This window comes from Electrona antarctica (genome assembly GCF_951216825.1).
Source record: "Electrona antarctica genome assembly, chromosome: 11".
In the NCBI taxonomy this organism is placed as follows: domain Eukaryota; kingdom Metazoa; phylum Chordata; class Actinopteri; order Myctophiformes; family Myctophidae; genus Electrona; species Electrona antarctica.
Window position 1 is genome coordinate 15317650 of NC_136792.1, and position 15015 is coordinate 15332664.

Here is a 15015-nt window from a genome sequence, read left to right on the forward strand (position 1 = left end):
CACTGGAGCGAGTTACAATGCGACTAAGTTTCTGATGTAACATGGATGAAATATATGATGGTAATTTCCCGACCAGGGCTTTATATATGAAGAGGTGCCAGTGATTATTGCGTCTTTCAGTCAGAGAAGACCAGCCCACATTATCATATAGGTTACAGTGATGAGTATCGTAGCTGTCTCCAGTAATAAACCTCAGAGCCGAGTGGTAAACTGAGTCCAGCGGCTTGAGTGTGGAGGCAGCTGCATGACGATAGATTATGTCTCCATAGTCCAGTACGGATAGAAATGTGGCTTCAATAATCCGTTTTCTACAGATCCTGGGAAAAAAATCTTTATTTCTATATAGGAAGGAATTCTGACGTAGTTTTTTAACCAGATTATCTATGTGGTATTTGAAATGACATTTATTGTCCAGCCATATACCAAGATACTTATATTCCGAGACTCTTTCTATTGTTGATCCATTGGTGGTGGTGATATGGAGATTGGAATAGTCTATGTTTTTTGATTTAGAGAAGACCATGAATTTTGTTTTATTGTCACTAAGTGTATGTCCAAAACGGTTACTTTTCAGGATTCAAATTCAAAAGTAGTAGTAGTTGTATATCTGTTACTTCTGATACTTGCCGAACAGCGACAATATACTGTATCTGACCCTGACAGACACATCACGCTGATTGCTGTTTTTTACGTTTTTAGCTTGATTTATTTATATTTTTAACCATTATTTCTTCTTCCCCAAATCATCATCATCATCATCATCATCATCATCATCATCATCATCATCATCATCATCATCATCTAGCCGGATTGGACCCCATCAGATTAACACCCGTTGAGTTAGGCACCAACATCCATTCAGTTAGCCATTGATTCACAGGCCCATTCTACCACTGAGCAACACAGGGAATTGAACCATCAGCAATCAGCATTGTATGGTAGCATGAGTTCAGGTTAATCTGCACTGGGATTAAACTGGATTATGATGTTTGAGGATTAGTGGCCAGAGGATGAATCAAAAAGGATTTATGTGATTTATTTAACTGCATGACAGAAAATAGCAGATCTACAAGCTCACAACACGTTCCCATGCGACCCATTGTGAGCTTGTAGATTTGCTATTTTTTTTTTTTTTTTGCATGAGAACGTTGTGTGAAGTATAAAAGGGGGCTTTAAGTGGTTAATCGATTTGTTGATGTCGAGTCACAAATAAAGTACATTTTCTGATCTTCAGTGACTATCGTTCATAAGATGTGCTCAAGTTCACTTCTTCATTGGAATGTATTCCTTATTTTTTGGTGCATTGATCTCAACCCACAGACACAGCTCATGTCAGTGAAACACAGTACAGAAAAACTAACTGTGTTTATTTGCCTTTGTGTGTGTGTGTGTGTGTGTGCGTGCGTGCGTGCGTGCGTGCGTGCGTGCGTGCGTGCGTGCGTGCGTGTGGGTGCGTGCGTGCGTGCGTGTAGGGTGGTTAAGGAAGAGATTTCTGATGACAACGCCAAGCTGCCAATTGTCAACGGACGAGTGGTCTGCTGGGTGAGTTGGTCTGAGTCTGTCTGTCTACACTCTACAACCCTGTTGTGTACAGTCTGCAGAACTCTGCACACATGGCTGTGTGTGTGTGTGTGTGTGTGTGTGTGTGTGTGTGTGTGTGTGTGTGTGTGTGTGTGTGTGTGTGTGTGTGTGTGTGTGTGTGTGTGTGTGTGTGTGTGACGTAAGGACTGATTTCTTGGTTTTATCCCCCCCCCTCTAGTTGGTTTCAGAGAGCTGTCAATCAGATGGTGGGGGATCGGACTGTCAGTCTGAAGCCCCGCCCCCAGACCATGCCCCTCCCATTCCTCCGCCCCCTCAAGAGAGAACAGGAGGAATAGGAGACTCCAGACCGCCCTCCTTCCAGTAAGTCTACTGTGTGTGTGTGTGTGTGTGTGTGTGTGTGTGTGTGTGTGTGTGTGTGTGTGTGTGTGTGTGTGTGTGTGTGTGTGCGTGTGCGTGTGTGTGTGTAAAGTTATTTTTTATATAACCTTTACTTTCTGACAACGCTGTTGATGTTTTCCAAATTATTCTCTGTGCTAGGTCCTGCAGAATTAGCTTTTGACCGATATTTCCCTGATTTTGTTTTTAATTGAATTCTTGGAATGACACTTCTAACAAACAATGGAGTATTTAACTTTGAAGGACGACTTCACCCATGTGCAACTTATCTTCATGTAATTGGTCCTCGCTAGTGCTCATGAAAAAATGGTAAAACAAAATCTATCTGTGTCTCATACGAGAGCTGTGGACACCTCAGAAACCGTCTACCAGTGACATCATCATTTGACAGATTTGTATGAACGTTAGAGCAATGGCTTTCTTTATAGCATGCTTTCCAGGAATAGAAAGCCTGCAGATTCTATTAGCTTGGATTCCCCATTGATGATGATGTCACTGGTAGACGGGTTTCTGAAGTGTCCACAGCCCCTCCTCTGAGACACAGGCCAGGTAGAAATGGTACTACTATATTATAATGAGCTTTAGTGAGGACCAATTATATGAAGATACAGTAGGTTGAAAATTGGTGAAGTCGTCATCTAACATGAGTAACTTGTCAATGGCGAGTCAATTGGGCAGCAGTGTAGCTGGCCACTAACCTGACTCCGCCAGATGGGGCAGCAGAGAGTACACTGGGTTCCCCCCTCCTGCTCCCATCTGGGAACTCTCAGGCAGACTTGATGCCCGGCCACAAAACGGCCTGGCCAATCAGCAGCAGCTTCTAGCAGCTTCTAGCAGCAGCTTCTAGCACATTACACTGCTGCCTGTAATGTGAATGCAGCGTGGTACTGTGTTAAACTGAGCTGGTAAATGTATTTATTATGGAGGATCATTCATAACAGAACCTATAAAACATGGAATCAATTGTCCAGTGTCCCAGTGTCCTGGGCATAAACGACTCCATTCTAACTACCACTGTTAATGTAGGTGCAGATTTAAGATGCATTTGCAACCTCTGTGGATTGTGTGTTTCAACACCATCGCAATCTTGCATACAAGAAGGTTCTGCTTACCGATGGAGTATACCGTCCGCCAGGCAGCCGACGCTGCCTGGCGGCCCCTCCTGTGAGCTCTACTGGTAAGACATGTGTTGGACCTGACCTTCTAGCGCTGTGTCTGTCCCACATGGACTGGTTATTGGAGGGGGTTTCGAACTTAGGACGCCTACGCTACTCCTTGTGCCCAAAGAGTGCTGACATGCTTGTTGTATACATTCCTTGTATAGAGTGTCGCAGTCCCGCCCCCTTTCATGACGACGCCAGGCCCAGGAAATAGTTTCCAATGCATTTTTCCCATAGACATTTCAAAACGTATTTATTTAAAGACCTTATCAGCGTCGTACAAAGCCAACTCTTGTCGTGACAAATCATGACAACAAACACAATATTTTGGACCAAACAAATAATTATAAAGAAGAAAAACAACACAAAAAGTGTTGTAACCTGCCGTTTTCTTCTTCTTTATAATTATTTGTTCAGCCCGAAAATGTTTGTTTGTTGTCATGATTTGTCACGACAAGAGTTGGCTTTGTCCGCGGCGTAAACGTCTTTAAATAAATACTTTCTGTCTATGAGGAAAATGAACGGGGATTTATTTTCCCCGTTCTGCGACTGCGACTCTCTATACCATGTATGCCTTGATTTTTTTGGATGTAACTTTGCTGCTCCTGAAATATTTATGTCTTTGTATGCAATTTCCTTTGTGTGGACATAAATAAATTGTTAAAGTGTGTGTGTGTGTGTGTGTGTGTGTGTGTGTGTGTGTGTGCGTGTGCGTGTGCGTGTACGTGTGCGTGTGCGTGTGCGTGCGTGTCAGTGCTAACACACGAGGAGCTCAGGAGGATTCCGAGAATGAACGGAGAGAGAGAAGAGGAGAGCAAACAGGCGGTAAGAGATTCAGAGATCACAGATGTCTGCAGGCGCCTGTTGCTACATCTGGTGACATCTAGCCTACATTCAATTAATGGAATACAACTGTCTGGGGAAAAATAAGATATTTAAATATAATAACTACATTGCAGGACCAATATACATTATGGCTCTGATCCACTCTGGTACACCTGCACTGGTTTCACGCCTGCCTCCCACACTTGATTTCTGGCTGCCCGCAACGTTTAAATACGCCTGGTCCTGCAATATATCCACTTGTACCCAAATACAAACAACAGAACAGCCCTACTGAGCCGAGCCGAGGCTCGACCCGACCTTAAAGGGACACTTCACCCTTTTTGCCAAATAATATATATCAATGACGTTTATAAGATTTAGAACACTTTCCTGGCGTTATTTTTTGTGTATTGTCTGGGTTTAGATATTTTAGATTAACGGATGGCTCTGACGTCAGTGACACTCTTCCGTATTGCTACCGGACTACATTGTCTCCTCACACTGCAGCTAGACCAGCCCCAAAACACAGCCGTCACGGACACTGCGATTTGTTCCACCTACAACCTTCGTTGACCGCACCCCCACATGCGCATTTGTTATTGTGTTTGTGTCATGTCGCCGTCGTCAGCAGAGCAGCACCAGAGAGACGCGCTATGTTGCCACGAATCCCCCCCCCCCCCCCCAACTCTAGATTTATTATAATGATATGAAGTGACTTGCCATAAACCATCCATTAACTCCCCATTCATCCAATTTGCATCTGCTTGTATTAAACAACATTAAACTCACCAACATTGCAGCTGTAGGGAAAGCTTGAATATCCACTTTCAAACTGCAAAGCTTTTGTTTCATAAAAATCCACCGAATCTTTTTCCCACTCAGCTCTGCACTTAGTTTTTCTTCTTTTTTAGTTCTATCTCACTACTAGAACTTTCTGACTCTGAGGTAGATAAGATTTTTGGCTGTCAACAGCATCCATTTGTTTTTTCAATGTTGTGGACCCGGAGCGTGGTGAAATAGTTGCTAAGATACGATACTGCATAGTGATTGGCTCTGCTGCATGCCTATGAAGAGTACTGACCAATGAGCTGAGCCTAGCGCCCTTCCAGACACCAGGTTCCAGTGTCTTGCTTTCCTGTTCCTATAGCTCAGTCGGCTGCCCCTTCTTATTACTGCATGGGAGCGAGTGACTGAGAATCACCATAACGTCATTTTTCCACGAGACAAAAATACGGGATTAAGTGCGTCCCGTATCGGTTCATTACGGGACAGGTCTTTTAGTTGCCAAATACGGTACGATCGTATCTTAGCAACTATTTCACCACGCTCCGGTCCACAACATTGAAAAAACAAATGGATGCTGTTGACAGCCAAAAATCTTATCTACCTCAGAGTCAGAAAGTTCTAGTAGTGAGATAGAACTAAAAAAGAAGAAAAACTAAGTGCAGAGCTGAGTGGGAAAAAGATTCGGTGGATTTTTATGAAACAAAAGCTTTGCAGTTTGAAAGTGGATATTCAAGCTTTCCCTACAGCTGCAATGTTGGTGAGTTTAATGTTGTTTAATACAAGCAGATGCAAATTGGATGAATGGGGAGTTAATGGATGGTTTATGGCAAGTCACGTCATATCATTATAATAAATCTAGAGTTGGGGGGGGGGGGGATTCGTGGCAACATAGCGCGTCTCTCTGGTGCTGCTCTGCTGACAACGGCGACATGACACAAACACAATAACAAATGCGCATGTGGGGGTGCGGTCAACGAAGGTTGTAGGTGGAACAAATCGCAGTGTCCGTGACGGCTGTGTTTTGGGGCTGGTCTAGCTGCAGTGTGAGGAGACAATGTAGTCCGGTAGCAATACGGAAGAGTGTCACTGACGTCAGAGCCATCCGTTAATCTAAAATATCTAAACCCAGAGAATACACAAAAAATAACGCCAGGAAAGTGTTCTAAATCTTATAAACGTCATTGATATATATTATTTGGCAAAAAGGGTGAAGTGTCCCTTTAACATTTATCACCATTTTAGACCCGAAAAATACAGAGAGGAAAATGAAAGAGATATTGCCAGTAGGCAGCACCAGTCGCTCAAATTTTAGTACAGTGAAAGAACGGACATATATAATAGTTGGTGAAATGGCAACTTCAGATGTTGTTTGTCAGTAACAATATTGAGAAATGCGTCAAAGTGTCAGACCTGCTACACTTTGATTCTGTATAGCAGCTTTGATCTTCTTTTCTGTTGTTTCTGTCGCTTCATGCTGCAACAGTCCTCCAGCCACTGGAGGGCTTATTTCTGAACAAAAACACCAGATATCATGAACACAACATCCTGTCAACCCCAAGTTCCAATCATTTGTTATAGAGAGCTTCTATAGAGCACATTGTCACTTCTGCCCATAGCCACAAATATGAAAAGGTCATACAAATGCTATTCCCCCCATCAGCTCCTTCACGTCCTGATGGCCGCAACCCATGACATACACTGAGCTCTATAAAATGGCGAGAGATCCTTTGAGAGCAGCTCAAAGAGCCCTCATTGTCCTCTCTGCTGCCCCCTTGCAGGTGCGAGGCTGAACGGAAACTCCTCTCGACCAATGGAGCAGAGGGCGGGGAAGGGGGCGGAGCTAGCGGGGTACGACAGCGCTTCAACGCTGCTGAGCAGCGAATTAGACATCAGCAGCTTCTACGAGTCAGAGGAGGATGGTGCGGGAAGCAGGTGAGACGCACGCACACACACGCACACACACACACACACACACACACACACACACACACACACACACACACACACACACACACACACACACACACACACACACACACACACACACACATACAATAGGGAAGGCCAATCTGCCATAGAGTCAAAGTACTCACTAACCCTTGAAAGCCTTGGCCACACACTACGCACGCACGCACGCACGCACGCACGCACGCACGCACGCACGCACGCACGCACGCACGCACGCACGCACACACACACACACACACACACACACACACACACACACACACACACACATACACACACGGCAACACACTCCTCTATATTGGCCACACACAGACACATGGGTGCACACACACACACACACACACACACACACACACACACACACACACACACACACACACACACACACACACACATGCACGCACAGACACTCCTCTATACAATATATAAGTGCTTTGCTCAAATCTCATGCTCTAGTTAAGCACACACACACTTCAGCTATTATCTATCAATGCAACCTTCCACAGGATTGGCTCAGAGAGGTCTTGTGACAATTTTAGCCAGCAGTACTAAAGCTGAGAAGGAGACAGTATAGGAGAGACTGACTGTAGGACAGCTGAGAGGGAGAAGGTGTAGAAGAGACAGACAGTAGGACAGCTGAGAGGGAGACGTGTAGGAGAGACAGACAGTAGGACAGCTGAGAGAGAGACAGTGTAGGAGAGACAGACAGTAGGACAGCTGAGAGAGGGACAGTGTAGGAGAGACAGACAGTAGGACAGCTGAGAGAGAGACAGTGTAGTAGAGACAGTCAATAGGACAGCTGAGAGGGAGAGTGTAGGAGAGACAGTCAATACGACAGCTGAAAGGGACACAGTGTAGTAAATCTAAAGTAATGATGCATTTGCTGATGTCATTGTCCTTCCTGTGATGTCACGGCAGGCTTAGCGAATCAGAGAAGAGTAGCTCATCCCATCTCATCAGACGGCATCGCAGACGCCGACGGAAACCAAAACCACAACGCATGGAGAGGGTATGTACGCACGCACGCACGCACGCACGCACGCACGCACGCACGCACGCACGCACGCACGCACTTTTTTGGTTTTATGACTTTTGTGTGTGTCTTCATCTTCACTATGAATGATCTGTCTTTCATTCTCCTTTCCTCTCTCTCCTTCTCTCTGTCTCTCTCGCTCTCTCTCTTTGGATGTAGTCTTCATCGTTCAGCAGTGTAACTGACTCCACAATGTCGCTCAACATCGTCACTGTCACTTTAAATATGGGTGAGTAGCACTGTGACCAGCCAATAGTGAACCTGTCTACTAATGGATGCCCGTCCATCTACAGGTGTTATAATTGAGATGATCGTATGACCATTCATTTATTAACCACTTTCAACCTGGCATCCCAAATTTTCATCATTATGTCATTGTCATTATAGGTGAACATTTTCTCTTTTCGCCAAACAATATCGAAAATAGTTGATCTATAAGCTTGTAGAGAGCTTGTATATCACAACAATTTTCGATATTTTACTGGGGCTTAAGTGGTCATTTCTCTTATTATTAAATTATATTTCTTGCCAATCCCTATGTCTGTCTGTCTGTCTGTCTGTCTGTCTGTCTGTGCGTGCGTGCGTGCGTGCTTGCGTGCGTGCGTGCGTGCGTGCGTGCGTCCATCAGAGAGGTACAACTTCCTGGGCATCAGTATAGTAGGTCAGAGTAACGACAGAGGGGACGGAGGGATCTACATCGGATCCATCATGAAAGGAGGAGCCGTAGCCTCGGACGGACGAATAGAACCAGGGGACATGCTACTGCAGGTGTGTGTGTGTGTGTGTGTGTGTGTGTGTGTGTGTGTGTGTGTGTGTGTGTGTGTGCGTGCGTGCGTTTGTGTGACGTGCATCACATCTGTATCGCAGTGGATTTCAATTTTTTTTGTCACCCCTGTAAATTACTTCTTCATCCACGACGCCCCTGATTTACATTGTTACTTTATAGCACCTTTTGTCAGTAAAGACGTAGGGAAATGAAAAATATGTTTTTTCACACTTTTAGAGTTAAGCCCAAACCACACCAAACGGTCGGATTGGGACAAAACGGTTTTGAAGGTTTGGGCTTAAGACCATATCCGTGGTCAACGGAAAGTTTCCATTTTTGTGTATTTTTATATCAAAAGTCCATAAAATCTAATTTAAAATGTCTTCCTTTGAATGAAAACGTGCTGTGTGATGATGTGTCGAGTCTTGAATGAATAAAAATGAATCATCGCTTCCCATCGCTGCGCGTCCTCCATACACAGCTGGTTTTGATTACACAGAACTACTCTGTTTTGAATCTCAAGATTCAAGATGACATCCAGACAGTGTCAACACGTTTTAAACTTAATCAGCACGCTAAAATATGTATCTGAAAACATTATAGGTTAGAAATAAGCCACAAGCTTTGCTGCCCGTCTCTCTGTGACTTTGTAAACAAACAAACTGCACGCACATGCACACGTTGTGCATGTAGCAGAGCTATGTCCCATAGCCTGAAGGGATGTGACGCCCTGATGGTTCAAAAACACACAGCTTTCAGAGTGAAACTTCAAAATAAAATGCTCCAAAAAGCCGTTGCACCTTATCTTTAATGGTAGGTAAATATGTAAATATTTCATGTGTTTCCTTTAGGAAGACAATATAAGAAAATAACTTTTATACTGTGTGTTTAACCATTTAAACCCCAGCCTTCCTATTCTGGGGACCAAAAAGCTGCTAATAATATTAGATCTACAACTTATACTTATTCTGCTGTAGTGTACTCTGAAAAAGAACGCACCAAGTACAGTTTAACTCGGGCCCGTTTTACTAAGTACTGTATAGAGGGTCTGAGACAAGTGGTTAAACTGAAGCGACATTGATACATTAAATTCCAAATATTACCGCTGGACTGACTGCGTCAATAAGGGACCCTTTGAGAAGCCCTGGTATACGTTGTTGTTACATTCTGTCTGTCTCCTCAGGTTAATGACATCAACTTTGAGAACATGAGTAATGATGATGCTGTCAGAGTGCTCAGGGAAATCGTCCACAAACCAGGGTGAGTAACAAACCCCGTTCACTGTAACCTGTTCACTGAAACCCATCTCCAGTACATTAATCGGTGTGTGTGTGTGTGTGTGTGTGTGTGTGTGTGTGTGTGTGTGTGTGTGTGTGTGTGTGTGTGTGTGTGTGTGTGTGCGCGTGTGCGCGTGTGCGTGCGTGCGTGCGTGTTGCAGTCCAGTCACGCTGACAGTGGCTAAGTGTTGGGATCCTAACCCACGAGGTTGTTTCACACTGCCCAGGAGTGAGTATATGGCATACACAAATACCATTTTTATTAGTTTTATTCAGTTATATTTATTTCGTTATTTCCATTTTTGAGCCCAATTACAGTAGCATGGCTTTGAAATGACCGACCAATTAACTTAGTTCATTAATTAGTTCGACTGCGGGATAAAAACATCGCAATCCCCATTTGCCTGCCTAGTTTTTCACTAACCTTTGAAGAACCACCCCGCCGACATCATCGTTCCGTTTCATGAAAATCCACCTTAAAATGGTGTGAACCTTTGTCGTCGTGTTGAAAAATAATCCAAACTGCCCATCAATAACGAAGAGCGTAGGACAGAGCCACCCATTGCACGCCGCCATTGCCATTGGAATGCATTGAGCCTCAATTTCCCAGAAGCCTTAGCAAGCCAGTGCGACTATTGTTGTTCCGGTGACGTCATCCGAACACGTCACCTATCACACTCTGTCCGATGGAAACCCTGTAAGTCTTAAAACGTATTAAAAGCGCGAATTAAACAATGAAAACATAAGCTGTTCTACATCAATTAATTCGTTAATGCGAGGGAAAGTGTTAAAGTTGCCTATAGGTTCGCCTGAGGAAGACTAGCTGTTGTTTGAATGTGTGTGTTTTTCTCCTGCAGCAACACTATAAGCCCGTTCAACTTCAAACTCTTTTTTTATAGATTTTTAAATCTTATGACGCAGACATAACAAAAACAAACACAGACAGCTCAGCTTAGACACGGTGCAAAACAAAGGACACAGATATACATACCTACATCGGACCATAAAATAAAAAAATACAAATACAAATTATATTTGGACACATTGTCTGGTGCTTGGGTGTCAAACTACACAGAGAAAATAAAAAATAAGACAGTAACAGTATTAATACCCACAGCAGAAGGTAAAAAGAAAATTAAAATAAAGTAAATAAACAAGGAATGATGATCCTAAGTATCCATCAAGGTTAGCGGTATCGCTTCTGTCAAGGAACCCGTAATTGAGGGCCAATAAATCGCAAATATGGGTCCCATATTTTATAGAAGGCATCTGTTGTGGAGCGTAGCAGGCAGGTTAATAATTCATAAATCTCCATGTTAACCACTTTAGACCCTTTTGATTCTGGCGACTGATTTTTTGTATTGGTGACCCAGCCGGATAGCGCCCTCTAGGGGCAATGCTGTCAGACGTTGGTGCTCTATTAAATGTGTTATGGTGTGTTATTGTGTCAGGTGAACCCGTCCGGCCCATAGATCCCGCAGCCTGGGTGTCTCACACTGTCGCCATGACAACAGGACTCCAGCCTCACTATGGTAACCAATCACTATATCCAAACACTGGGTCTGTGGTCCTAATGCATGCCAAGTGGGGCTCCTTGAAATTAAAGCGTTTGAGAACCATTGGTATAATGTATAGGGCTTGAGTGGTTGTACCAATATTCTCTCTCTCTCTCTCTCTCTCTCTCTCTCTCCCTCTCTCTCAGCTTTGCAGGAGGACTGTCAGCTGTCCATTCATAGTGACATGGCAATGGTTGCCAAAGCGATGGCCAATCCACAGTCGGGGCTGGAGGTTCGCGACAGGATGTGGTTGAAGATTACCATCCCCAACGCTTTCATTGGTCAGAATATACAACAGCAATAATAATAATAATAATAATAATAATAATAATAATAATAATAATAGTATTTATAGCTTGTAAAGTGTTGTAAAGTGGTGTGGGGACAACAATTGATTACTAAAATTATTATTATTATACATAAATAATATTTATTTATGTATATCTTCAACCGCTTATCCGTAGTCGGGTCACGGGGGCAACAGCTCCACCAGAGAGCTCCAGATTTCCCTCTCTATTTATGTATGCATGTATGTTATTGGACAGGGTATATACTGCCACCCAGTATACCGTATTTTGACGTTTGTGTTAAATAACACTATAAACTGTCTGCCATTACCCTTTTCATGTCACACACTGCAGGTCGTCCACGCACCACTAGGGGTGCGCGCACCACAGTTTGGGAAAGCCTGATCTATGGCAATGGCGTTGAGCGTTGGATTAAATAATAGGCTTTAATTGACGTACATCTACTGCAATGGCGGTATAAGTGATTAATATTTGTTTAGAGCACTTATGACAAAATCATTTGCAAGCCAAGTCTATGGACCTTAATGTTTGTTTATGGCACTAAATGACAACGTAAGACCGACGACATGTGGCCGATATAAATACATACATCTTGTAACTAATTTTGTTTCATACAAGAAACAAGCCAAGAAACTGTAACCCATGTGGTAAAAGATTCACAAGGAAGGAAGAAAAGCAAAAAAAGAAAAGGCACCATTAATGTCCATAGACTTGGCTGGCAAACGATTCACATCATAGAAGTGCTCTAACTCATCACCGTTCTGAAGGACTCTCTCTCTCTCTCTCTTTCTCTCTCTCTCTCTCTCCTGCAGGCTCAGATGTAGTGGACTGGCTGTACCGTAACGTGGAAGGTTTCACAGACCGCCGGGAGGCTCGCAGATACTCCAGTAACCTCCTTAAGGCCGGATACATCAGACACACCGTCAACAAGATCACCTTCTCTGAGCAATGCTACTACATCTTTGGAGACCTGTGTGGGAGTGAGTTATGTCGTGTCTCTCCTGTCTGTCTGTCTGTCTGTCTGTCTGTCTGTGTTTAATGCTTATTGTTCTGAAATGCTTTAATAGTTAATACATTTCTCCTCTCCTCTCCTCTCCTCTCCTCTCCTCTCCTCTCAGGCATGGGGGTTCTGTCTCTGGTAGATCCATGTGACCTTTCCAGTCGGGGAGGGGGTTGCTCTGACCAGGACACGTTGGCCTCCCTGCGCCCTCCTCACTGCCCCCCACACCCCTACAGCACCCCCCACTCCCTCCTCCAACACCTCCCACTCTGGAGAGGAGCCGAAGAGCTGAGCCACCACAGTGATGGTGAGATCTGTCTGTATGTCTGTCCGTCCGTCTGTCTGTCTGTCTGTCTACATTGCATTAGCCACATTAACCCGTAACCTCCCGATTCCGCGGCCAACATTCGGCGGAGAAAAGCCAATCTAAAAGGTCACACCACCTACTAGACCCCTGGGGGACTCCGGTCATTGAAGTATATAGGGTGTTTGTTTTCGCTTATCAGGTAACATATCTACATACTGATCGTGCATGTCTGTCTGTCTGTCTGTCTGTCTGTCTGTCTGTCTGTCTGTCTGTCTGTCTGTCTGTCTGTCTGTCTGTCTGTCTGTCTGTCTGTCTGTCTGTCTGTCTGTCTGTCTGTCTGTCTGTCTGTCCTCTCAGGGAGTCACAGCAGCGGATCAAACCGCAGTCAGAAGGAGGTGAAAGGAGGCGCAGCAGCAGCAGCAGCAGGAGTCAGTGAGTCAGAGCTCCTCCTCTCCACCTCCTCAGACAAGGCCCCGCCTCTTCCGTCCTCCTCCCCGCCCCCGGACACACCCCCGGCACAGGCTCCGCCCTCTGGGCAGGGTCAGGGTCAGGAGGGCGGAGAGGATTCCTCTCCGCCTCAGGAGGTGTCAGGCTCCAGGCAGTCCTTCCGTCTTGCCATGGGAAACCCCAGTGAGTTCTTTGTCGATGTCATGTGACACGCCCGGGACGTACCACTGATGATGTACCATGATGAGGTTGCGATGTGCTGACACTGGCTATGTTTAAAGACCCACTCCCCCAAAAAAATGTGTTTTCCCTCCTATGCCCAGCTTTGTGTGTCTGTGTGTACCCCATAGCGATGATTTCATTGGCTGAGGGCATAAAAAGTGAGGACGCCAAAAGTGATTGGCCGGAATGTGATGTATGATAATAAGAGCGGCCCTCACTTCACACGAGTGTGATGTTTTTCTGGAGGATCAAATACATGCATAACTCATAGGATACGGAATACTAAATGAAGGCAAAGATAGAGAAATGAAAATGGTCATGTAAAGCTTCCTTCGTGAACGTTTTTTGGGGTGAGAAACATAATTGACATTGGTGGATTTCCTGCGGCTTTCAACCACGCCATGTGGACTGGGACTTTAAACGGGACATGAATATGAAGTCCACATTCTGAGAGACAGGCTGACAGACACACAGAAGCACTTGGCAAAATTTGAGAAGTGACACACACAAGTCTTTTGTTTTTCGAGTTCGGTTCATTTCCATCAGGTGTCGTCATGCAGGTAATAAACGGACGAGACCAGGATACGCACGCACGAGTACACACACACACACACGCGCGCGCGCACACACACACACACACACACACACACACACACACACACACACACACACACACACACACACACACACACACACACACACACACACACACACTACAATTCTATTAGTCAAGGTGACAGCATTAATTCATTCATCAACTAAAACATTTACTGGAAATGCACCATTTCCATTCAGTATTAATAACATAATGATACTCTTCGGATGGATTCATCACTGAACAGCGCTGCAACGCATTGTGAGCTTTACTACACATTATTATTATTTACATGATTAAAAAAAAACATTTGCACAGAAACATGGTGATATCTACTGTACAACAGGCTCTACAAGCAACTACTGACATATCAGAGAGAGAGAGAGAGAGAGAGAGAGAGAGAGAGAGAGAGAGAGATGACATGGTTTGGAAAGTGAATGATAGAATGAATCACTGTATGCCGTTTTATCAGGAAACAAGCAAAGTTTTATTTATAAACATAGTTTTATTGACTAAAGGTGATTCTGTTGTCTGTCTTTTAATTTCCTCCCAGTCGGTAAAGGGAGGGGACTCACTTAATTTATTTTACCAAAATGTGTAACCCATTAAAACCAGAAAATATGTGCGACATATGTGTCATTTTACATTTTAGAGTTGGCTATGCATGAAAAAGAAAAAACACCCGCACTCTGTCTTCAAATGCAGTGAAAAACGTTAATAGGGAAACAATTGACGTCAGGCAATTGGTATGGTTGTCCCTCTCCTACGCACCTGTCGCTTGTAAGTGTGCAAAAGCCTTGCTTTTTAGAGTTGGCTATTCAAAAATA

At 44.3% G+C, this 15015-nt stretch overlaps 1 protein-coding gene across 1 annotated transcript; it reads left to right on the forward strand.

The window, feature by feature from the left end:
- The first annotated feature begins 3916 nt into the window (after positions 1-3916).
- LOC306931947 (segment polarity protein dishevelled homolog DVL-3-like) lies at positions 3917-14703 on the forward strand. Its single transcript, XM_079513651.1, has 12 exons — positions 3917-3923; positions 6488-6641; positions 7596-7686; positions 7870-7939; positions 8339-8478; positions 9660-9736; positions 9915-9982; positions 11205-11285; positions 11456-11590; positions 12430-12597; positions 12736-12924; positions 13282-14703. The coding sequence occupies exons 2-12, from the start codon at positions 6520-6522 to the stop codon at positions 13578-13580; spliced, it is 1440 nt and encodes a 479-aa protein (XP_079369777.1). The 5' UTR covers positions 3917-3923; positions 6488-6519; the 3' UTR covers positions 13581-14703.
- The last annotated feature ends 312 nt before the right edge of the window (positions 14704-15015 follow it).

Coding starts and splice junctions, on each gene's coding strand:
- LOC306931947 (XM_079513651.1), top strand. CDS start 6,520: ATGGAGCAGAGGGCGGGGAAGGGGGCGGAGCTAGCGGGGTACGACAGC. Junction 7,687..7,869: donor AACCACAACGCATGGAGAGG/GTATGTACGCAC, acceptor CTTTGGATGTAG/TCTTCATCGTTCAGCAGTGT. Junction 9,737..9,914: donor GAAATCGTCCACAAACCAGG/GTGAGTAACAAA, acceptor TGCGTGTTGCAG/TCCAGTCACGCTGACAGTGG.